The following is a 21,063-nucleotide window of genomic DNA, read 5'->3' as shown; positions in this document are numbered from 1 at the left end:
TAGCTCTGACAAATCCTGATTCTACCTTTAACCAGTTCAGAAATGATGCCAAGTTTGGGCGGGATGGTAACAGTTACGGAAAGAGGTGTTAGAATTTTCTTCCCAGGTGGCTCAGTAGTAAAGGAGATGAGGATTTAATCCCTGGGTTGGAAAGATCCCCTGGAGGATGGCAACCCACTATAGTATACTTGCCTGGGGAATCTAGGAGTGAATTAGGCTGAACCTTAATACATCTAATGGGAGAAAGGTTTTGGCTTCTGTGAGTATCCAATTTGTATGAGTCAGTAAATATTCTAAGCATATTTATATGCATTTTAATTCTCATTCTAAAGGGTTTCCTCGGAGAAGGCAATGGCAAGCCACTCCAGTACTCTTGCCTAGAAAATCCCATGGATGGTACAGCCTGGTAGGCTGCAGTTTGTGGTGTCACTAAGGGTCGGACACAACTGAGCGACTTCACTTTCACTTTTCTCTTTCACACATTGGAGAAGGAAATGGCAACCCACTCCAGTGTTCTTGCTTGGAGAATCCCAGGGATGGGGGAGCCTGGTGGGCTTCCACCTATGGGGTCACACAGAGTCGGACACGACTGAAGTGACTTAACAGCAGCAGCAGCAGCAAAGGGTTTCCTAAAACTCTTTAAGAGATGTTTTCCCCTTTAAAGAGTTGAAATTGAGATGTTCAGGGTCCTACCACTAGACAATGTTCAACCCCAATCTGTGCTGAGAGCAGTTTTTAAACTGAGTTCATGGATCCCTGTAAAGGTTCTCAGAATTCAAGGTGTCCATGCCCTGAATGGGAAAAAACAAAATTACATCAAAATTACAGTAGTTATCATACCTAAAAATGTTTATTACTAGAGCACACATACTGCTGTATCACAAACTAGGCCTTTTAACACTTTGCTGTGTATTATAAAACTTTAATTGGTTTCCTTCATTCCTGCATTTTTTGCATTGAAAAACATTGAGTTGGGATACACTGACTTCACCAGACTGCCAAAGTTACCCATGGAGAAAAAAAAAAGCTAAGAATCACCACCTTCTTAAGTGATGAGGGGACAAACTGTAACAGTACACTTATTTTTGCTACCAATAAGCAACCCAATCTTAAGTTCATTCATACAAGCATGATACCTACTTGTATCATGTAAAACAAGTAGGTTTTTAAAACAGGGCCCAATTAAGACAGGAATTAGTTCAATGTAAACACAACAAAGGGGTGCCGTTAATATACCTCTTGATTTATTTATTTGGACTTCCAGTGTTGGGACCAGATCAGGGACTGGAGTTTTTAGCATGTTTTGTTTAGTTGCTAAGTCATGTCCAACTCTGTTGTGACCCCATGGACTGTTGCCTGCTAGGCTCCTCTGCCAATGGGATTTCTCAGGCAGGAATACTGGAGGGGGTTGCTATGCGCTTCTCCAGGGGATCTTCCCAACACAGGGATCAAGCCCAGGTCTCCAGGCATTGAAGATTCTTTACCATCTGAGCCACCAGTGAAGCCCATTTTTTTTTTTAGTACAAGCAACCTCAAATTATTCTTCAGAGTAAAGCACTTTAACAGTGTGAAGTTGTTGAACAGTTGTGAACAGAGTTTAGTGAGAGGTTAAGACCAGTTAAGAGCCCAGAGGTAGAGGGCCTTATACAAGGGTTGCAGAACAGGAACTATGTATAAGGGCCTGGTGACAGTTTATCTGGAATGGCAATTTGGTGAGGCAGGAAGAGTTCATTTCTAGACACTGAAGAATTCAAAATAACAAGGGAAAGTATGCTTCAAAAGACATGGCTTAACTTTTATTGAGAACAAAGTTATATACAAATCATGCTCCCCAGAAATGATAGCTGAATAAAAAAGAACGAATAAAAAAGGACAAGTGGCTCCTGGGTCATTGTTTCAAGTTAGAGGGATTAAAAGTTGAAGGATGTCACCTGGAGTTAAAGTACACAGGAAAGATAATAGGCATTTTACAGTGGTAGAGAATTTAAACATTCTTTTACAAGCTGAAAAGGCTTAAGAATTGTAGTTTATTATGTTAAAGAGTGATAAAAAGCCAAAGAGGTAGAGGTACCAAGTACAGTTCACCCCTTTTTCTCTGGTAAGAAACAAAAAGAATCTCCTAGAGGGCTAAGTAGATCCAACCAGTCCAAAGGAGATCAATCCTGGGTGTTCATTGGAAGGACTGATGCTAAAGCTGAAACTCCAATACTTTGGCCACCTCATGCAACAAGTTGACTCACTGGAAAAGACTGATGCTGGGAAGGATTGGGGGCGGGAGGAGAAGGGGATGACAGAGAATGAGATGGCTGGATGGCATCACCGACTCGATGGACCTGAGTTTGAGTGAACTCCAGGAGTTGGTGATGGACAGGGAGGCCTGGCGTGCTGTGATTTCATGGGGTCGCAGAGTCGGATACGACTGAGCGACTGAACTGAAATGAACTGAGAGGGCTAAGTTTTGAGTGCTTCAGCTAGACATCTCAGGAGCATACAATTTTTAAATGCAACATCTGTCCTGTATAAATTAAAAAAACTATCTTCTTTTATTCTGCCAATGCATAGATCAATGTGACGGTTCAGGTGTTCTCCAGAAGTTCGCAGGTCCTTACCAGATTCTCCTCTTTACCCTCCTTGTGGTGCTGGCATCAACAGCTTTCCTCTTTCTAGGTAAGGAGTCCTTATCTTCAGCACCGTAGAATTTAGACTTGGAAACTGCCTTCATTTTATTTCACAAACTAAATGAGGATGAAAATTAGCTGTTTATATCACATCTAATTTGGGACATGCAATTGAAACTGACTTAGCCTCCCTACTTAGTCACCTGGTGGACCAAAGATCCCGCCCAACTTACTGAGAAGCAATAAACTGCATGTGGCAAACAGCTGCCACTCAGAAGTGGAAACCACTGCTACACTTTAGATTATAGCAATTTTGCTCAAATACAGAGCAATAGATGATTCAGGCAACACAGCACGTACCATTATCTACACGTGCATTTCACATCTTTCAGACAAAAGTTCAGTTCAGTCACTAAGTCGTGTCCGACTCTCCGCGACCCCATGAATCACAGCACGCCAGGCCTCCCTGTCCATCACCAACTCCCGGAGTTCACTCAAACTCATGTCCAGAGTCGGTGATGCCATCCAGCCATCTCATTCTCTGTCGTCCCCTTCTCCTCCCGCCCCCAACCTTTCCCAGCATCAGTCTTTTCCAGTGAGTGAGTCAACTTGTCACATGAAGTGGCCAAAGTATTGCAGTTTCAGCTTTAGCATCAGGCCTTCCAATGAACACCCAGGATTGATCTCCTTTAGAATGGACTGGTTGGATCTCCTTGCAGTCCAAGGGACTCTCAAGAGTCTTCTCCAACACCACAGTTCAAAAGCATCAATTCTTCGGCGATCAGCTTTCTTCACAGTCCCAACTCTCACATCCATACATGACCACGGGAAAAACCATAGCCTTGACTAGATGGACCTTTGTTGGCAAAGTAATGTCTGCTTTTTAATATACTATCAAGGTTGGTCATAACTTTCCTTCCAAGGAGTAAGCGTTTTTTAATTTCCTGGCTGCAGTCAGCATCTGCAGTGATTTTGGAGTCCAAAAAAATAAAGTCTGACACTGTTTCCCCATCTATTTCCCATGAAGTGATGGGACCAGATACCATGGACAAAAGTTGGAATACCTCTAAAAATCACTGAATAAAAATGTCAAGTGTACAGTGTTGTTTAATTTGAAGCATTACTTTTTTATAGCAATACTGAAGAACGGACTTGACCCTAAGGCCTTCCTCCAGTGAGAACAGATCCCTTATTGACATCTCTTATTCTTTCTCCAGCATACAATGCCTTCCTAAACAGGATACAGACAGTTCCAGTTGTTTACGTACCAACTCCTGGCACACAGTCAGGTAAAGAATCACCACCTGTCATCTCCGAAAAACTCAGGTACCACCCTCATTCACCTCTATTCATCCTTCTTCTATTTCCTTTCCTCCTTTACTTCTAGGTTCTTACACATCCACACGTTCTCCCCCTCCGTTCATGGGTCCACAGCCCCCACCAGCCCAGAATCGGCTGCAACACTGGCTGTGGAGTATAAGACACTAACCTCTGCTTGGACAAGTCTTTAACTGTAGGGGACTGGAAAGTTCTAGCCCCAGATCAGCAGCAACCTCTACACTCATATGCTTCCAAACAAGGCTTCTGAGAACTGTAAATAAAAGATCCTAAGTTGTTTCATATTAAAGTGGTGTGCTGGATTGCATTTTAAGTATCAACTGTCAGTTCTTAATTCTAAGAAAACATAAAAGTGAAACAAAATACCCCATTTACATACTATTCCAGTTTTTAATCAATCTCTGCAGATTTACTCCATGAACCTAGGGATAGCAGTGTCCCAAATAGACTTTTTAAGTTCTTGGTCACTTACTTGCCCCAAATGACTCTAGAATCCACTCTTCTGGTTGCCCCTGAATAGGTGAGGTAAGAACTTCCTAGCAGTAAAACAAAACAATAGACAGGATGTATCCAAAACACGTTTATTGGGATGGTTTCCCGTTCATCTTCATACAGGGTACTTTTAGTGCTGCTTCCGTCTGAAAGAGCATCCTGCCAAAAAAAAAAAAAAAGTTCCAAAGGTTAACTGATAGCAGCCTACTTACCCTGCCTAAACCCCACAAAACAAAATGCCTCTAACCCATAGGAAACCTACATCTGTATTTTCTTCAACTCTTTTAGCTTCTGCCTAGTAACTAGGTATCAGATTTAGCTCACATGAAGCCCTTTAGACAGTAGCATTTTGAGATGAATGTTTCCCGATTATGCATTAGGAAGACGTAAGGAAAAATGTATAAAAATTACATTAAACCATTTACCTTCTGTAAGCCTTGCTTTTCCTCCTGTAGGTTGGCAGAGGACAGTAGAGCAGCCAACACACAAAACTACTGTTTGTGCATGGCTAAAGACGGTGGTGATTTTATAGCATCCTGGGGGGGAAACATCAAGGAGTTACCCTTTTTTCCCCAAACCTTTCTTCACTTAAACATATGCTGTCATGCATTAACCGTATAACAAGTATGCTATGAAAATTCTTGGAAATTTACTTTCTTAAACTAAACTTGATTATCTGGCTCCAAGTATACATCAAAGTCAACTCAAAAGCAACCTCGACCATGTGCCCCAACCTATGGATTTTCTGAGTAATCAACACCATCCAAAAAATTATTCAAAAGTCAAAGAGAAAAAATCCTGTACTTGGTGAGGAGAGATGCTCGGTAACTGGTCAACATATCCACCCCTTTGCCGCCAAGAACAAGTACATAAATTACCACAAGCCCGACATTATCATTCCAGTGTTTCCCAACACAAACGTTACGGTTTACACAAAGTTTTGAAGGGGAATCTCTCTGGATCACTCCTCCTAAAATGCAAAATTTTACTCATCTCGAACATTCAAATTTGAATACATTAGGGCTTCACGGATACCTTTCTTCAACTCATGGGATTCAGTGCTTTCCCCACTACTACATGTTATCCCCTCACCTGGGCATTTTACATCCATGAAATAGGAATTGGGGCTCTGCACCAGGCGCTTCTTCTTGTGTTTCCTCTTCTCCTCTTCTGGAGAGGGATGAAGAAGATCCTTTGCGAGCTAACAGAGGCAGAAATGTAGAGATTTAGAAACCAGTGGTGAACACGGATGATCGAAAACAGCCCCCACTGCCATACAACGGGGAGAGCTCGCCCCTTGTCGCCCCTGGTGTTTGCGCAGCTGGGCCGCCATCTTATCGCCTCTCCGCTCCCGTCCATGCACGGGTCCCAGCTGGCCTCTGCGGCCCCTGTAGTTAACTTGTCCTGGGGAAGTGCGGAGGGCAAATGAGGGCCCTCTGTGATCCCAAATCAGCGTGAGAGCAGCGTGCAGACAGAAGAACGAGATCTCCACGGAAACCTAGCCGAAGGAACTCACAGGCATGTTCTCGTGAGGAGGTCGTCACCGCCGGAAAAGGGCGGAAGCGGAAATCCTGATCCTTAAATTCACCGCCCCGCAGGAAATGACGTCAGGAGGCTATTGCCGCCATGTTGAGAAGGTCCTTCTCTCACGGTCTTGGGCGATGGGGCGAGGTGGGGGCTGCCATTTTGGGAAGGTCTCTAAATGACAGGACTCAGATAAGTCGCCGTGTTAAGAGAGTGAGCTTGATATTTTAAGGTCAGTGTCTGGTCTCCGTCAAGGGGTAAATAGACATTTTTAAAATTTCGCGCTACACTTTTAACAACAGGAACTGCTTAGGAAAATAGACTGAGTCATATCTTTGACTTATTAAATTTCTTTACTATTTTTCAATTGGTTTAGTTTGCCCATTTTTAAAAATTCAGTAATGTAAATACATTGGAAATGCATTGGAGAAGGAAATGGCAACCCACTCCAGTGTTCTTGCCTGGAGAATCCCAGGGACAGAGGAGCCTGGTAGGCTGTCGTCTATGGGGTCGCACAGAGTGGGACACGACTGAAGCGACTTAGCAGCAGCAGCAATGTAAATATAAAGAAAGCAAGTTCTCACCTTTTCTGCACTTTCAGCCTATTTCTAGGATTAACCCTTGTTAATTTTATTCTCTCCTTTCCATTTTTCTCTGTAATAATTATTATATTACTCACTTCTGTGTTGTTCTGACTGCTTTGAATGCTAATCTTCACAACTCTTGTCTTTACATTCACATCCTTTCCGCCACATTTTCATCAGAAATGCCTTTCCAAGATTTCTAATCTTGGCAGCACTGACACTCTGGACAGGGAATGAAAAGAAAGAAAAAAGACCAAATCATTATCTTCTACAGTAACGATCAAAGGGTTAAAATGTCCATTTGTCATAAAGGAGGAGCAAAAATGACTCAAATGATATATGGGGACCTGGTTAATTCCAAAGGAATAGAATGGGACAAGGGATGTGAGTTCTTGTCAAGGATACACTGGTAAACGTTTAACCATTGAAGTTATGGAGGGGAGCCCTGATTTCTTGTCTTCACTAATTTCAATGGAGGAAATACTCTCACCTTGGCCAGTTTCAGACTACCAATGTTACATTATTAAACACTGATTTGGAAAGCACAATCTGTTTTCATGAGCCAGTAATAATTGGTTCCAGCACACTACTGTTGTTCAGTTGCTCAGTCATGTCTGACTCTTTGTCACCCCATGGACTGCAGCAGGCCAAGCTTCCGTGTCCTTCACTATCTCCCAGAGTTTGCTCAAACTCATGTTCATTGAATCAGTGATGCTATCCAACCATCTCATCCTCTGTTGGCCCTGCCCCTTCTCCTCCTGCCTTCAGTCTCTCCCAGCATCAGGGTCTTTTCCACTGGGTCCACTCTTCGCATCAGGTGGTCAAAGTATTGGAGCTTCAAGCATCAGTCTTTCCAATTAATATTCAGGGTTGATTTCCTTTAGGATTGACTGGTCTGATCTTGCTGTCCAAGGGACAATTCTCAAGAGTCTTCTCCAGCACCACAGTTCAAAAGCATCAATTCTTCATCTCTCAGCCTTCTGTATGGTTCGGCACACTACCGATGGGTGAGAAAAACCTCTGAGGAAATGACATGTTCCCAGGTGGCTCGGTGGTAAAAGATCCAGCTGCCAATGCAGTAGATGCAGTTTCGATTCCTGTGTTGGGAAGACCTCCTGGAAGAGGAAATGGCAACTCACTCTGATAGTCTTGCCTGGGAAATCCCATGGGCAGAGGAGCCTGGCAGGCTACAGTCCATGGGGTCGCAAAGAGTGGGACACAACTGAGCAACTGAGCACACACACACCGGAAGACAAGAAATTAAACAAGCAGCAATCAGGGAGAACAGCATTCTAGGCTGAGGCAAGAGCTTGTGAATACAAAACCAGACACCAGGAAGAGCCTACCATAATTGAGGGCGGTAAAGGGATTATTGCAGAAGCTCTGAGAACTAGTGGGAGAGTACTGTAGAGATGAGGTTCCAGTGAAAGCAGGTATACAACAGCATAAGTGACATGGGTTCAATCCCTGGGTCAGGAAGATCTCCTGGAGAAGGAAATGGCAACCCACTCTTCCCATTCTTGCCTGGAAAATCCCATGAACAGAGGAGCCTGGCGGGCTACAGTCCATGGGGTCGCAAAAGAATCAGACATGGGAAAAAAAATCAGACTCAACTTAGCAACTAAACAACAACAATTTAGAGAGGTGAAAAAGAATAGTCTATTGCTGAAGATGAAAAGTCCAGATTCAGACAAAATAAGATGAAATGAAAAAGAACAAATAGGTTTTTATCAGACAAATCCTTGAAAATTGAAGAATAATTTAAAGCACTAGTAAGAGATGGTTTGACCAGCAGGGAGAAGTAGAGAATACTCAAGTTTTGTTTACAACTTGAAGACATTATAATGCGTGGTGAGATAAAGGATAAAAGAGGATTGAATAGTTGTGTTTGAGAGGGACAAACGTTGGCACAGAGTGTGACAAGGATAACTGAAGTGACTAAAGATGCCTTTTCATAACCAGTACACTATGTTTATAGAAGGACTCTTCTACTGATCTGCTATTAGAAAAGCAGATATTTTGAATATTTTTTCCAAAGAAAAGATAAATTTGGTTTTGTGTAGCCATGTTCTCCATATTTCAGCTTTCTGGTTGCCAAGGCTACACCCTCACAGTCTGTTCATCAGTGTGTTAGGAGTACTGCCTCCGGACTGTGTTAAAAGATCCACATCTCAAGAGAATGACCCCAGACATTTGTAGTCTCAATCTCTGTCTTCATGAGCTGGCCTGTCAGAGAATTCATACACAGGTTCCCAGAAGGAAGACTGTTCAAGATGAAGCTCCAGAATGTATCTAGGTGAACAGTTTGTGGGCTTGGAGACTGGGAGAGGGAGTGTGTGGAGCTGATTCTATAGTATAATTAATTTTGATTTTCACTCTGTTCCACCAGGGGGCAGACCGACTCAACAAATAGCCACCAACTCCAGCCATCCCGCTTTTTTCAAAAGGAGTTGGGATTCTAAAACTAAGGGCTTGGAACAGTAATACCAGAATTCTAGAACTGGCCCAGAAGGATTCTATTTTTCTTGAGTACCCCTTTTAAAAATCAGTCCCCAATTTTTGCCAACTCCTGTGTTATCCTGGCCTTCACCCTTATTCCCCCAAACTTTCCTTTCCCCTGAATTCCTCTGAAATTCCTCTTCCCCTGGTCATTCTGATTAAACTTCCACTTCACCCCAGCCTCTCTGGCTTCTGACTGGAAAAGCAAAGTCAAAAGAGGGGGATGATAGTAAGCAAAAAACTGTACAAAATGGCTAGGGAGACAGGCCAGCATTGGCTGGGAAGGGAAAGCCCAGAGAGCAGGAGGCTGGGCTGGCCGAGGAGGCCAGCAGAAAGGGATGGGCGGGCACGGGGTGGGGCCCGGAGGAGTGCCGCCCCTCCTCTTTCCCAGAGCCTGGGCGGAGAGGGAGGAAAACTTCCTGGCCGGGGCTCCGGGCCCGCTCCCTTTGCCAACCCTCCAGTCCTGCCTACCGGTGCCCTTCGCTTCCCCACCCCTCTCCCGGCACCCCTGGTGTCCGCCATGGCCAAAGCCTACGACCACCTCTTCAAGTTGCTGCTGATCGGGGACTCAGGGGTGGGCAAGACTTGTCTGATCATTCGCTTTGCAGAGGACAACTTCAACAACACTTACATCTCCACCATCGGTGAGCCCACTGGCCATACCCTAGATCCCCAACTACCCCATACCCTCATTCCTAGGCTCTTGGATTACTAGTGGGCCGCTTTAGAGTCAGGCTGCTGGACTCCGGTCCCTCAACCGCTCTCTCAGACCCATGCCCCTTATATGTCTCAGGATGGTACCCAAACCTCTAACCTCTCTGAGACCTCCAGATTACTCCTCAGTCGTGCCTTTGCCAACCCCTATTTTCTTGGTACCACCTGTCTCCCTTGTCTCCACAAATTCACATGAATCTGTGTCTATCTCCCTCTCAGCTCCTCTTCCCCCACCTTCATCCACCTAGAACTCTTGATCCATTCTCCACATTTCCTGTATTCCCTTTTCCCTGATCATCTGTCCCAATCTTGCCAGCCTCTTTCTGTCCCAACTGAGTTACAAACTCTCCCACTGCATTCCCACCTTTCCATCTACTTTCCAGTCTCTCTGCCCCTCAACTTATTAGGGGGTTGGGGAGGGTGGCATAGAGGGGCTGGGTGTGCTAGAGAGCGGCCCAAGGACTGGGATCATGAATATGCAGTCAGCCTGGTAAGGAAGGTGGGACTGAGGGGACTTTTGGGGTCTCTGAGTCAGTCTGGTGACTCAGCCTCCTCCCTGGAGCTCCTCACTGGCTCGGGGGAGGTACACAAGTTTCCACTAAGAACAGTGTCTCCCCTCCTCCCCCTCATCGCTCTTAACCTCCTCTGGCCTGGGTAGTAAGACCAGGAAAGTCTCAAGACAATTCTGGTTAGAAAGTGGAGGGGAAAATATCCCTCTCTCATATTTCAGTCTCAGGGGAATCTTGTTTAGACTCAAATTTTCTTGTTTCCAAGACTGGCATACTATTAATTCACATGGACTGGTGTCAGCTTCCTTTTTCCTTGCTCTTCACCCTGCAGGGTCAGGAGACTGCGGGGGAGAACGGAGAGTAGAGGGTTCTAAGAAAACAGAAGGGAGAAGGAATTAGAAAGTAATATTTTGGGGGAGACAGATTGAATTGAGAGAGTTGTCAGCTGGCATGGCTGAGTGGACCCAAGAAGTGCCTTAAAGACCTTCAGCCTCCTTGCAGAGTTTTCATCATCTTCTTTCCCGCAAAGTCTGTAAGATCTAAGTAAAAACAATACGCTTGCTATACAAGTACAGCTTTGAGAAAATCCCCGTAGTTTTATACTTCCTGCAAGACTGCTTCCCAAGTGCCTTCCCTGCAGGATTTCTGCACTGCTCCATTCCTGTCGCTCTCAGCACACGCTTGCGCGTGCACATACATACATGTCTTGATTTCAGTGCACCCTCTCCACCCCTAGGAATTGACTTCAAGATCCGCACTGTGGATATAGAGGGGAAGAAGATCAAACTGCAGGTCTGGTGAGTGACTCCCCCAGGACTTCAAAACCAGACCTACTCATTCATTTCCTATAACCTGTAGTTTCTCTTTAGTTTCATTTCTCTTCCGTTCCCATCGCTCCTTCCAGTACATTTTCTAATCCATTTCTGTCACCTCATTCAGATGTCCTTTCATCTCTCTTCCTGCTCACTCAACTATTTTCATCTTTTGTGTAATTCTGTTGCCTGTCCTGGACCCAGAGATTCCTCTGAACTTGGCACATGTCTAATTAGCTCAACTGTCTATTGAGCTATAATGTGGAAACAAGCTCTCAACAGTTAAATAGCAAGTAGCAAAATTAAGACTTGACTCTCTGTCCAGTGGAGAGCCCTTAAAGCCAACAGTTAGAGGTTTGACCTGACTACCCTGAGGAAACTGGAGACCCTGAGGGTGTCAAGTGGTGAGAGGCTTCATGGAGGCATTATGATACAATAGACAAGAGGAGAATGTGGTTCAGTCCTGTTCTGTTACAGAATGACCTTATTTCTCCTCTCTAAACCTGTTTCCTCATTTGTAAAATAGAGGCAGTAAAGCATGCCTCACAAGGATAGAGTGAAGATTAGATAAAATGACATAAATAAAATGATATATACACAGTGCTTGGCACAAAGTAAACAATAAAACAAAATAAATTTTAAAAATTAAAATAAATATAATAATTCAGAAAAACAACAATAAAACAGATCTGTTTCTTCAGCCTTTACCTTCGCTCAGTATCAGCCCAATAGGCTCTTTCCCTTTATTGTTTTCCTGATTCTGTTCAACATTCCTTGTTGCAGAAGCTAAATTCTTAGGGGATGGGAGTGGAATTCTCTCTTTGGAGACCTCTTCCCTCTATCTCACCCCATGAAATATTCTACCCCTTCAGGGACACAGCTGGCCAAGAGCGATTCAAGACAATAACTACTGCCTATTACCGTGGAGCAATGGTATGAAGCGTATTTCTGGACAAGGGATGATGCAATAGAATGTACGACTACAGAGGGATAGGAGTCGGAGTGGAGAAAAATGGGGAGGGGCACAGTGTGTGTTGCAGAGGGCCCCATATGGCCTAGTGATTAGTCTTGTGGATAGAATTTACAGGGTCACTTAGAGGGCAGTGGGAAGCCTGAAGAGCGGAATATGGTACAAGGCCCCATTGTGAACTCTGCCATTCCCTAGGGCATTATCCTAGTATATGACATCACAGATGAGAAATCCTTCGAGAATATTCAGAACTGGATGAAGAGCATCAAAGAGGTGAGGACAGTTCCAGAGTGGTAGGGGAATTGGGTAGAACCTAGAGGATGAAGGAGACTGTGAAAATGAGCAGGACCCAGCTTCTACTCTTATCTTTGCTCCCAGAATGCCTCGGCTGGAGTAGAGCGCCTCTTATTGGGGAACAAGTGTGACATGGAGGCCAAAAGGAAGGTGCAGAAGGAGCAGGCTGATAAGGTAAGAGCTGGTTGGGCGGTGTTCCAGAACTGGCCCAGGAGGGCCAAGGTAAGGCCAGCTTGCAGAGGACTTGGCTGTGCCCTTTGTCCAACTCTCTTCTTACCACTTCTTCCCATGCAGCTGGCTCGGGAGCATGGAATCCGATTTTTCGAGACAAGTGCTAAATCCAGTATGAATGTAGATGAGGTGAGACACACCCCATCCTTCACCCCCAAAGAGTATTGGAAGACAGACTTATGCTCCCCTTCAACCTATCCTAACCAATCTCACCTTTCCCCATTAGGCTTTCAGTGCCCTGGCACGGGACATCTTACTCAAGTCAGGAGGCCGGAGATTGGTGAGTTGGTTGTGCTGGGCTAAGTACAGCTGGGTGTGTGAGAGTGTGTGTGTGTTGGGGGTAAAAACTGATGAGGGGAACAATGCTAATACTGCCTGTGAGGGTGGATCTCCTTCAGTTTATGGCCTCAGCCAGCCATTCTCACCCTGACCCCTGTACCTTCTCCCTCTAGAAAAACAACAACAAGCCCCCCAGTACTGACCTGAAAACTTGTGACAAGAAGAATACCAACAAGTGCTCCTTGGGCTGACGACTCCTTTCTGCCTCTCCACCCTAAGCCTGGAGACTGAATCTGAGGAAGGCAGGGCTGAGGGGCTGGGCAGGGGAGAAATAGCAAATGGGACTTGGAGGGGTAGAGATGGGTAGATGGTAGAAGAATGGGGAGAATATAGAGAAGAAAAAAAGGAAGGAGAAAGAAGGAAAGAGGAAAAGAAAGGAAGCAGGATAGAGTGGGAAGGAGAGGCAAGAAAAAGGAAAAGATTTGAGAAAGTGGAAGAAGGTGAGAAGGAAGTAGGAAGAGAGGGAGGAGGAAAGGAAGATAGATGGTCCTAGGCCTCAGACCTTTGCTGGGTTTCCAGGGCAAATATAAATGTAAATAAATAGTTGATTTCTTATCACTGGATCAGGCTTTAGGGTCCTGAGAGAGGCTGGCTCAGTACCACCCTCTGAAGGTTTGGTCCTATGCTGTCACTCTGCATGGTCTTTCTCAGTATTAAAGGCCACCATTTGCACAAATGTTCCTGGTTTGGGTAACTTTTGTCATTGTTGGAATCGCTCTCTACTCATAAACCTAATTCTTGTCTCTCTGAGGTGGTTGGTCTGCCTGAATCTGGCTGTGTTCCTGTGATGCCTAGTCTATAGGTCTCAGACCTTTCCCAGCTGTTTAACTGATGAGAGAGACAAGGAGCAGAGATTCTCTGAAGTTGAAAGTCTGTACATCCTCTTTCCAATATGGGATTTAGAGGATCCTTGCAGGCAGAGTCTTGTCCAGGAGATTCTAAAAGAGAAGGACTCTTCCCTGGGCCTCCCCAGGAGAGTGATAGCCCTAGCCTCAGAGAAAGAGAAGAACCAGTATTTTTTATTCAGTGATTTCTGCAAGCATCTTTGATTCTGCCAAAAATCCCTTTAAGTAAGTAGTAAGCATTATTACCTGCTCTGATAGGAGAAGAAAATGAGACAGAAAAAAAGGTTCATTTAGTCATAAATATTTATTGAGCATCTACTCTGTGCCAAGCACAGTGGTCAAGTTAAAATAACCTCTGGGTGATACTGAAAGGAAGAGGGACAAGTAAAATGTAACAGAAACAGCCCCTAACGACTGAATAACAAAGAAGCAAAACTACTGACATGCAAAAGAACCATGAACAAAAAACTTAGACTTGAGTTCCCTTAAGTATACATAGACCCTATTTGTTCCTCACAGTATTTTTTTTAGTTTCCAATATTTTTAAAAAATATTGTCTCCTAAATAGCATTTGCACCGTGCAAATGCTTGTTCAGAAAAAAAATTTGAACAAATAGATTTTACAATTAGATGGTTTTGTAGAATTTGCATTTTAATTAGTATTTCTATAGTCCTTTAAATATGCTCCATAAATTTATGCTTATACCAACATTATATAAATATGTTCTTGCCAGCACTATTTTTTTCATATTTTAAATCTTTGAAAAAGAAAAGACATGTTTTGATTTGTATCTTTTTGATTAGTAAATTTGGAGTTTCTTTTTAAATTTTAAATTAATTTTTTAATTGAAGGATAATTGCTTTACAGAATTGTGTTGCTTTCTGCCAAACATCAGCATGAATCAGCCATAGGTAAACATATGCTCTATCCTTCTGAACCTCTCTCCCATCTCCCTTCTCATCCCACCCCTCTAAGTTGATACAGAGCCCCAGTTTGAGTTCCCTGAGTCATACAGCAAATTCCCATTGGCTATCTATTTTACATATGGTAATGTAAGTTTCCGTGTTACTCTCTCCATACTTCCCACCCTCTCCTACCTTCCTCCCCTCACCACTCTCCACCCCCACCCCACTGTCTATAAGTCTGTTTTCTATGTCTGTGTCTCTGTTGCTGCCCTGCAAATAATTTCATCAGTACCGTCTTTCTAGATTCCATATATACGCGTTAGTATATGGTGTTTTTATCTTTCTGACTGACTTCACTCTGTACAATAGGCTCTAGGTTCATCCACCTCATAGAACTGACTCAAAAGTGTTCCTTTTATGACTAAGTAATATTCCATTGTATGTATGTACCACAGCTTCTTTATCCATGCCTCTGTCCTTGGACATCTAGGTTGCTTCCATGTTCTAGTACTGTAAATAGTGCTGCAATGAATTCACAGTATTTTTTTAAACAGCAAAATGATCTCACAGATTTGATCTTCTATCAAGATGATGAAAATGTCAGATTTGGTTTAGACAAAGTACCACTGGAAGTTTTACTCAAGGATGTGATTGATGTTCAAGGCATTTGAAACATCCCCAAGCTTGCAGTGTAGAAGTGGATAGCACAGCCCTGGAGTCATTGGCAAAGTCTTGTTGTGTGCTGCTGCTCCTGCTGGTAAAAGACAACACTCAGCAAAAAGGAGTCTGACAGTGCCAGGAGAAGGACTAAGAAAATAATTTGGTACATGAATTAAGTATCTAAGCTTCAGTGGGGTAATAATCCTTATTATCTGTGGCTTATGTTTGAATTCTGTACTCAACTGCCCAGCTAGTTTAATTCACTCAAGAGATGAGGAAAGACTTGCATTTTGTGAGTCCCAGGAAGAAGACTGACCGGCCTCTTTGTCATACCCCAGAGTGGATATTTTAAAATCCATTTTCAGCGTAGAGACCTTATTCAGTTGCTTGGTACAACTAGTGGGACTGAGTAAGGAGTAACAATGCTATGTTTTGACCAAAACTTATCATAGCTAAAAAATACTGAGGGGAAAAACCCCATACCCTACTTCCTATCACACAGAACTACTGACACATAATATACAGACAAATAGTAACCTAAAGGAACAAATAGTTACAAGCAAAATTAAAACTCAGCCCTCACCAGGGTATTGTTTTCTCATCTCCCACCCAACGATCTGTCCAGTCTGTTAGTTCTTGTCCTTAAGTGGTCAGATTTCAGTCTGATGGGAAGACGGAATTTGTGGGACATAGCACCAGATATACTGTTTGGTTTTTTTTTGGCTGTGCAGTCTTCATTGTTGCGGGCTTTCTCTAGTTGGGGCAGGTGGAGGCTACTCTCCGTTGCGGTGCACAGGCTTCTCATTGAGGTGGTTTCTCTTGTGAAGGAGCACAGGGTCCAGGCCCACAGACTCAGCAGTTGCAGCATGCAGGCTTTAGAGCACTTGGGCTTCAGCAGTTGCAGAGTGTGGTCTTGGTAGTTGTGGCTCATGGGATTAGTTGCCCTGAGGCATGTGGAATCTTCCAGGATCAGGGATTGAACCTGTGTCCCCTGCATTGGCAGGTGGATTCTTATTCATTGGACCATCATAAGAATCCACACCACACATAATGTTAATTTCCAAAAGTGCTCTAGCCCTTATGACTGTGGGGGAGAGTAGCTGTGGCCTTTAGGCTAGAAAGACTTCTTGAGGGAGGAGAGTGTGGAGCAGAATTAACAAGGAAAAAGTATGGGAGTAATTTCTTTGATTTTGAGAGGCAGGATACAGATTATTAATAGGGCCTAGATTTACTTGAAAGTGTTAGTTACACAGTCATGTCTGACTCTTTGTGACCCCATGGACTGTAGCCCACCAGGCTTCTCTGTCCATGGAATTCTCCAAGCAAGAACACTGGCATAGATTGCCATTTCCTTCTCCAGGGGATCTTCCTGACCCAGCAATTCTTCCTGACCCACATTCTGCCAAGGTTTGACTCCACAGGGCTGGAAAACAGGCACAAATCTGTGGACTGGGAGTTAAAAGTTTGGGCTTAGGTCTCAGCTCCCCTACTAGTTGTATGATCTTGGACAAGTAACAGACTGAGCTTATTCATTAAACAGGGACAATACCTGAGGATTACAGAAGAGAATCAAAATGAACTAAACCTTAAATTCAAAAAATATGATATAAATGTGAGGCAATAGAAGAGAACAAAGTATTTTAATGAATATTTCCTTTGTATCTTTCAATCCCATGGACATGTAGCCTGATGGGCTACAGTCCATGGGGTCGCAAAGAGTTGGACACAACTTAGCAACTAAACAAAAACAAAGTCCCATCTGAGTAGAACTGAGTGGGAGCCCAGAGACAGGGGAAACCTTCACATTCACAGAGTTTCGGATATTGCTGCCCCTTAAAATTCTCCAAGCCAGGCTTCAGCAATATGTGAACCGTGAACTCCCAGATGTTCAAGCAGGTTTTAGAAAAGGGAGAAGCACCAGAGATCAAATTACCAACATCCGCTGGATCATGGAGAAAGCAAGAGAGTTCCAGAAAAACATCTATTTCTGCTTCATTGACTATGCCAAAGCCTTTGACTGTGTGTATTGCAACAAACTGTGGGAAATTCTGAAAGAGATGGGAATACCAGACCACCTGACCTGCCTCTTGAGAAACCTGTGTGCAGGTCAGGAAGCAACAGTTAGAACTGGACATGGAACAACAGACTGGTTCCAAATAAGAAAAGGAGTACATTAAGGTTGTATATTGTCACCCTGCTTATTTAACATATGCAAAGTACAGCATGCGGAACGCTGGGCTGGAAGAAGCACAAGCTGGAATCAAGATTGCCGGGAGAAATATCAATAACCTCAGCTATGCAGATGACACCACCCTTATGGCAGAAAGTGAAGAGGAACTAAAAAGCCTCTTGATGAAAGTGAGAGTGAAAAGTTTGGCTTGAAGCTCAACATTCAGAAAACAAAGATCATGGCATCTGGTCCCATCACTTCATGGGAAATAGATGGAAAAACAGTGGAAACAGTGTCAGACTTTATTTTTTTGGGCTCCAAAATCACTGCGGATGCTGTTTGCAGTCATGAAATTAAAAGACGCTTACTCCTAGGAAGGAAAGTTATGACCAACCTAGATAGTATATTAAAAAGCAGAGACATTACTTTGCCAACCAAGGTCCGTCTAGTCAAGGCTATGGTTTTTCCCGTGGTCACGTATGGATGTGAGAGTTGGACTGTGAAGAAAGCTTATCGCCAAAGAATTAATGCTTGTGAACTGTGGTGCTGGAGAAGACTCTTGAGAGTCCCTTGTACTGCAAGGAAATCCAACCAGTCCATTCTGGAGATCAATCCTGGGTGTTCATTGGAAGGACTGATGCTAAAGCTGAAACTGCAATACTTTGGCCACCTCATGCGACGAGTTGACTCACTAGAAAAGACTGATGCTGGGAAAGGTTGGGGGCGGGAGGAGAAGGGGACGACAGAGAATGAGATGGCTGGATGGCATCACCGACTCTGTGGACATGGGTTTGAGTGAACTCCGGGAGCTAGTGATGGACAGGGAGGCCTGGCGTGCTGTGATTCGTGGGGTGGCGGAGGGTCGGACACGACTGCGCGACTGAACTGAACTGAGGGAGGAGAAAGTAACAGTTTTGCCTTCACCTCTGGAACGTCAACCCAGCTTCTGAATCGCCCAAGGTGGGAATGGGGAGGAGTGTCAGAAAATCGGATGCTTAATTGTGAGTCCTCGGGTTTTAAGGAGAGAGGAAAGACCTGAGAGGGCGAAGTATCGTTCCTTTTCATGGCTCGCCGTTGCCCAGAGGGGCAAACAGGTGACAGCCCAGGGAGCTACGGCCACGAACGATAGCCTGACCGCCGCCATTTTCTCCGTTCCCGCAAAAGACTACCAGGACCAGAATGCAACGGTGCGCCAAGCCAATGGGTCGCAACACGCCGCACGAGTGCAGGGAGATCCAGCTCCCAGGTTGCAGCGGGCGGAAGACTACGCGGCCCATCGGGCCAGCCGCGGGCCTTCGGCTCCCATCACTGGCCTAGCTCTGGAAACGGGCCCGCGCCCAGGATCCTCCGCGCGCAACATGGCCGCGCCGGGAGCGGAAGTGGAGTCGAGGGGCTGCTAGGGCCGAACGCCTCCTCGGCCTTTCGTCAGGACCGTACCAGTCAAAGAAGGAAATTCACGGTCCTACCCAACAAATGCGTGTTGCCTTTTCTCGCCGTGGCCATGGGGGCGTACTGACAGAGCCTTAAATCTGATAGGCAACTCCAGCATTTCGCAGCGCTGAGTTGGAACCTCTCGGAGGACTGCCGTGTAAGCGCGGACTCTGCGTTCCGACCGAGGCACAAGGCCAGTCAGGCAGGTCCCTCTGTCCCGACAGGTGCGACACAGCACTCCATGCCAGCGGGCGCGGGGAGGCGTGGCCTCCCCCAGGGCCACCACCTCTGCTGGTTGCTCTGCGCTTTCACTTTAAGGCTCTGGTAAGGAGGGGCTGAGGGCAGGGAAAAGGAGGGGATGAGAGGATCGTGTCGTCCTGGTTCCCCGTGTCCCAGGACCGCGGAGGTGGGGGGGGGGGTGTTCCCTGTTTCCTGTCTTCTGACTCTTGCCCCTTACCCCCCTCCACCCCGCTGCAGCCAAGCAGAGGCTCCCGTGCGGGAAGAGAAGCAGTCAGGTGGGTGATGGTCTGGAACTCGTCGCTCCTATAATTTTGTTTTGACATCCTCCCATATTCCAAGAGATGAAGTGGGAAAGGGCGGTACCACGTGGGACGAGGGCATTCAACTGTGCTGAGAAGTTGATGGGCAGAATTTAGGGGAGAAGCGTTTTCGGAAGGAAGTCTGAGGCTTGCGTTTCTCTTCCTCTCTAGTGAGCACCTCAAATTTGCCGTGCTGGCTGGTGGAAGAGTTTGTGGTGGCAGAAGAGTGTGCTCCATGTTCTAATTTCCAGGCCGTGAGTATCTGTTTTCTCTCTTTTTTTCTCACATTGAATCAGACTGGGACGGTGTGACTGTCTAAGGTGTGCCTTTGCAATGTTTTTTCATCTTTTTCCTTGAAGTCTTAGTATAAGTCCAAATCTGAACCTGTCTTCCTCCTGAAAATGTACCTGTTTCTTTCCAAGTTAATGGCAACGTTCAGCTAATAACCGTGGTCTGCTCAATTTTAATCTAGTAGGCTCCAGAACCTGCCCGTGCCTCTCCTAGGCTGTTGAGCCTGAAGCGTTCTTACTGACACATACTCCTGGTCATGTAAACACCCCACTGTCACCCCCGCCAGGAGAACTCCTCGTTAGTTCTCTGTTGCCTACCAGCTCCGAGCTGTAGACTTGGACACCTGCTCATGGTTCCCTGCTTCTCCTGCTGCCCCTTCCTAACGTGTGGTGTGATGCTTTCCTCCTGGCAGAAAACCACCCCTGAGTGTGGTTCCACAGGATATGTGGAGAAAATAACATGCAGCTCATCTAAGAGGAGTGAGTTCAAAAGGTAAGTGCTGTTTCTCTTCTTGAATCCTCCCAGATCACTTCCTCCTATGACTTTAGGTAAATAGTCCTGCCTCTTCCTTTTCCTCTGGAGGCAGCATGGCATATTGGAAAGGGGAGGGGATTTAGAGCCAAATTACTTGAACCAAGCCCCAGCTCTACTCCCATGTTTTCTTATCAGTAAAATTGGTTAGTACCAGCTCTGTTTCTCTCACTAAAAATTAAATAATAGAGGGGGATTAATATACTGTAAACATATTCGAAGGCTGACTCTGGTTTTCTCTTTTCCCCGTGGAGATACCTTCATTAGGATGAAGCAGAAGGGAGATTAGAGGGGGAGGCTCTCTGATCTTTTCGGGGGATAACTGTTTCTTCTTGCCCTCAGCTGCCGCTCAGCTCTGATGGAACAACGCTTATTCTGGAAATTTGAAGGGGCTGTCATAGGTCTGGCCTTGGTCTTTGCTTTCCTTGTCATCATTCGTCAGCGACAACTGGACAGAAAGGCTCTGGAAAAGGTCCGGAAGCAAATTGAGTCCATATAGCTACTTCTCCTTTCATCTGGGTCTTAGAAACCCTGCCTCAGACAGAAGATAGAATAAACTGACTTGTGCTCCTGGTTCTCTGGAACCTTGTGGTAGCACCCCCTTTCTCTCATATTCCTCATCTAAATAATTAATGAGCAGAATAAAAAGAGTAAAATAATTTCCTTCCCTATCTGTAATTTGGTTTGGGGCAGGAAGCCATGGGGGGGGGGGTAGAGAGGGAAAGGGGGTAGTGATTTTAGGCCCCAGTTTACCAGGTACCTATCT

General features: G+C 45.0%; 4 protein-coding genes across 4 annotated transcripts in view; 3 read left to right on the top strand and 1 right to left on the bottom strand.

Moving 5' to 3' along the window:
• NUP210L (nucleoporin 210 like) overlaps window positions 1-4,314 on the top strand; it is a 106,410-nt gene extending 102,096 nt beyond the window's left edge. The window contains exons 38-40 of the mRNA XM_055403997.2: window positions 2,563-2,667; window positions 3,836-3,907; window positions 4,006-4,314. Of these exons, the coding sequence (XP_055259972.2) occupies window positions 2,563-2,667; window positions 3,836-3,907; window positions 4,006-4,106 (278 nt within the window). The 3' untranslated portion in view covers window positions 4,107-4,314. The remainder of the gene's footprint in view (window positions 1-2,562; window positions 2,668-3,835; window positions 3,908-4,005) is intronic.
• Window positions 4,315-4,521: 207 nt separating this feature from the next.
• RPS27 (ribosomal protein S27) lies at window positions 4,522-6,017 on the bottom strand. Its single transcript, XM_055404002.1, has 4 exons — window positions 5,965-6,017; window positions 5,541-5,649; window positions 4,874-4,984; window positions 4,522-4,607 (listed from the first exon to the last, which is right to left on the bottom strand). The coding sequence occupies exons 1-4, from the start codon at window positions 5,968-5,970 to the stop codon at window positions 4,579-4,581; spliced, it is 255 nt and encodes an 84-aa protein (XP_055259977.1). The 5' UTR covers window positions 5,971-6,017; the 3' UTR covers window positions 4,522-4,578.
• A 3,273-nt stretch (window positions 6,018-9,290) lies between these two features.
• On the top strand, window positions 9,291-13,600 carry RAB13 (RAB13, member RAS oncogene family). Its single transcript, XM_055401679.2, has 8 exons — window positions 9,291-9,699; window positions 11,015-11,075; window positions 11,963-12,023; window positions 12,256-12,333; window positions 12,439-12,528; window positions 12,649-12,714; window positions 12,812-12,865; window positions 13,038-13,600. The coding sequence occupies exons 1-8, from the start codon at window positions 9,306-9,308 to the stop codon at window positions 13,113-13,115; spliced, it is 882 nt and encodes a 293-aa protein (XP_055257654.2). The 5' UTR covers window positions 9,291-9,305; the 3' UTR covers window positions 13,116-13,600.
• A 4,752-nt stretch (window positions 13,601-18,352) lies between these two features.
• JTB (jumping translocation breakpoint) lies at window positions 18,353-20,960 on the top strand. The gene is made up of 5 exons (XM_055401680.2): window positions 18,353-19,260; window positions 19,414-19,451; window positions 19,647-19,729; window positions 20,179-20,258; window positions 20,640-20,960. Exons 1-5 carry the CDS (start codon window positions 19,178-19,180, stop codon window positions 20,794-20,796), a joined length of 441 nt encoding a protein of 146 aa, XP_055257655.1. The 5' UTR covers window positions 18,353-19,177; the 3' UTR covers window positions 20,797-20,960.
• The last annotated feature ends 103 nt before the right edge of the window (window positions 20,961-21,063 follow it).

The sequence above is a fragment of the Moschus berezovskii genome, chromosome 4 (assembly GCF_049115385.1).
Source record: "Moschus berezovskii isolate FMDL1 chromosome 4, NW_MosBer_1.0, whole genome shotgun sequence".
Lineage (NCBI taxonomy): Eukaryota > Metazoa > Chordata > Mammalia > Artiodactyla > Moschidae > Moschus > Moschus berezovskii.
Note: the sequence above shows the minus strand (reverse complement) of the source record. Positions and strands in the feature narration are given on the sequence as shown.

Coding starts and splice junctions, on each gene's coding strand:
- RAB13 (XM_055401679.2), top strand. CDS start 9,306: ATGGCTAGGGAGACAGGCCAGCATTGGCTGGGAAGGGAAAGCCCAGAG. Junction 12,024..12,255: donor CCTATTACCGTGGAGCAATG/GTATGAAGCGTA, acceptor GCCATTCCCTAG/GGCATTATCCTAGTATATGA. Junction 12,334..12,438: donor GGATGAAGAGCATCAAAGAG/GTGAGGACAGTT, acceptor CTTTGCTCCCAG/AATGCCTCGGCTGGAGTAGA.
- JTB (XM_055401680.2), top strand. CDS start 19,178: ATGCCAGCGGGCGCGGGGAGGCGTGGCCTCCCCCAGGGCCACCACCTC. Junction 19,452..19,646: donor GCGGGAAGAGAAGCAGTCAG/GTGGGTGATGGT, acceptor CTTCCTCTCTAG/TGAGCACCTCAAATTTGCCG. Junction 20,259..20,639: donor AAGAGGAGTGAGTTCAAAAG/GTAAGTGCTGTT, acceptor TCTTGCCCTCAG/CTGCCGCTCAGCTCTGATGG.
- RPS27 (XM_055404002.1), bottom strand. Junction 4,985..5,540: donor CATGGATGTAAAATGCCCAG/GTGAGGGGATAA, acceptor TTTCCCCCCCAG/GATGCTATAAAATCACCACC. Junction 4,608..4,873: donor AAAAGCAAGGCTTACAGAAG/GTAAATGGTTTA, acceptor TTTTTTTGGCAG/GATGCTCTTTCAGACGGAAG.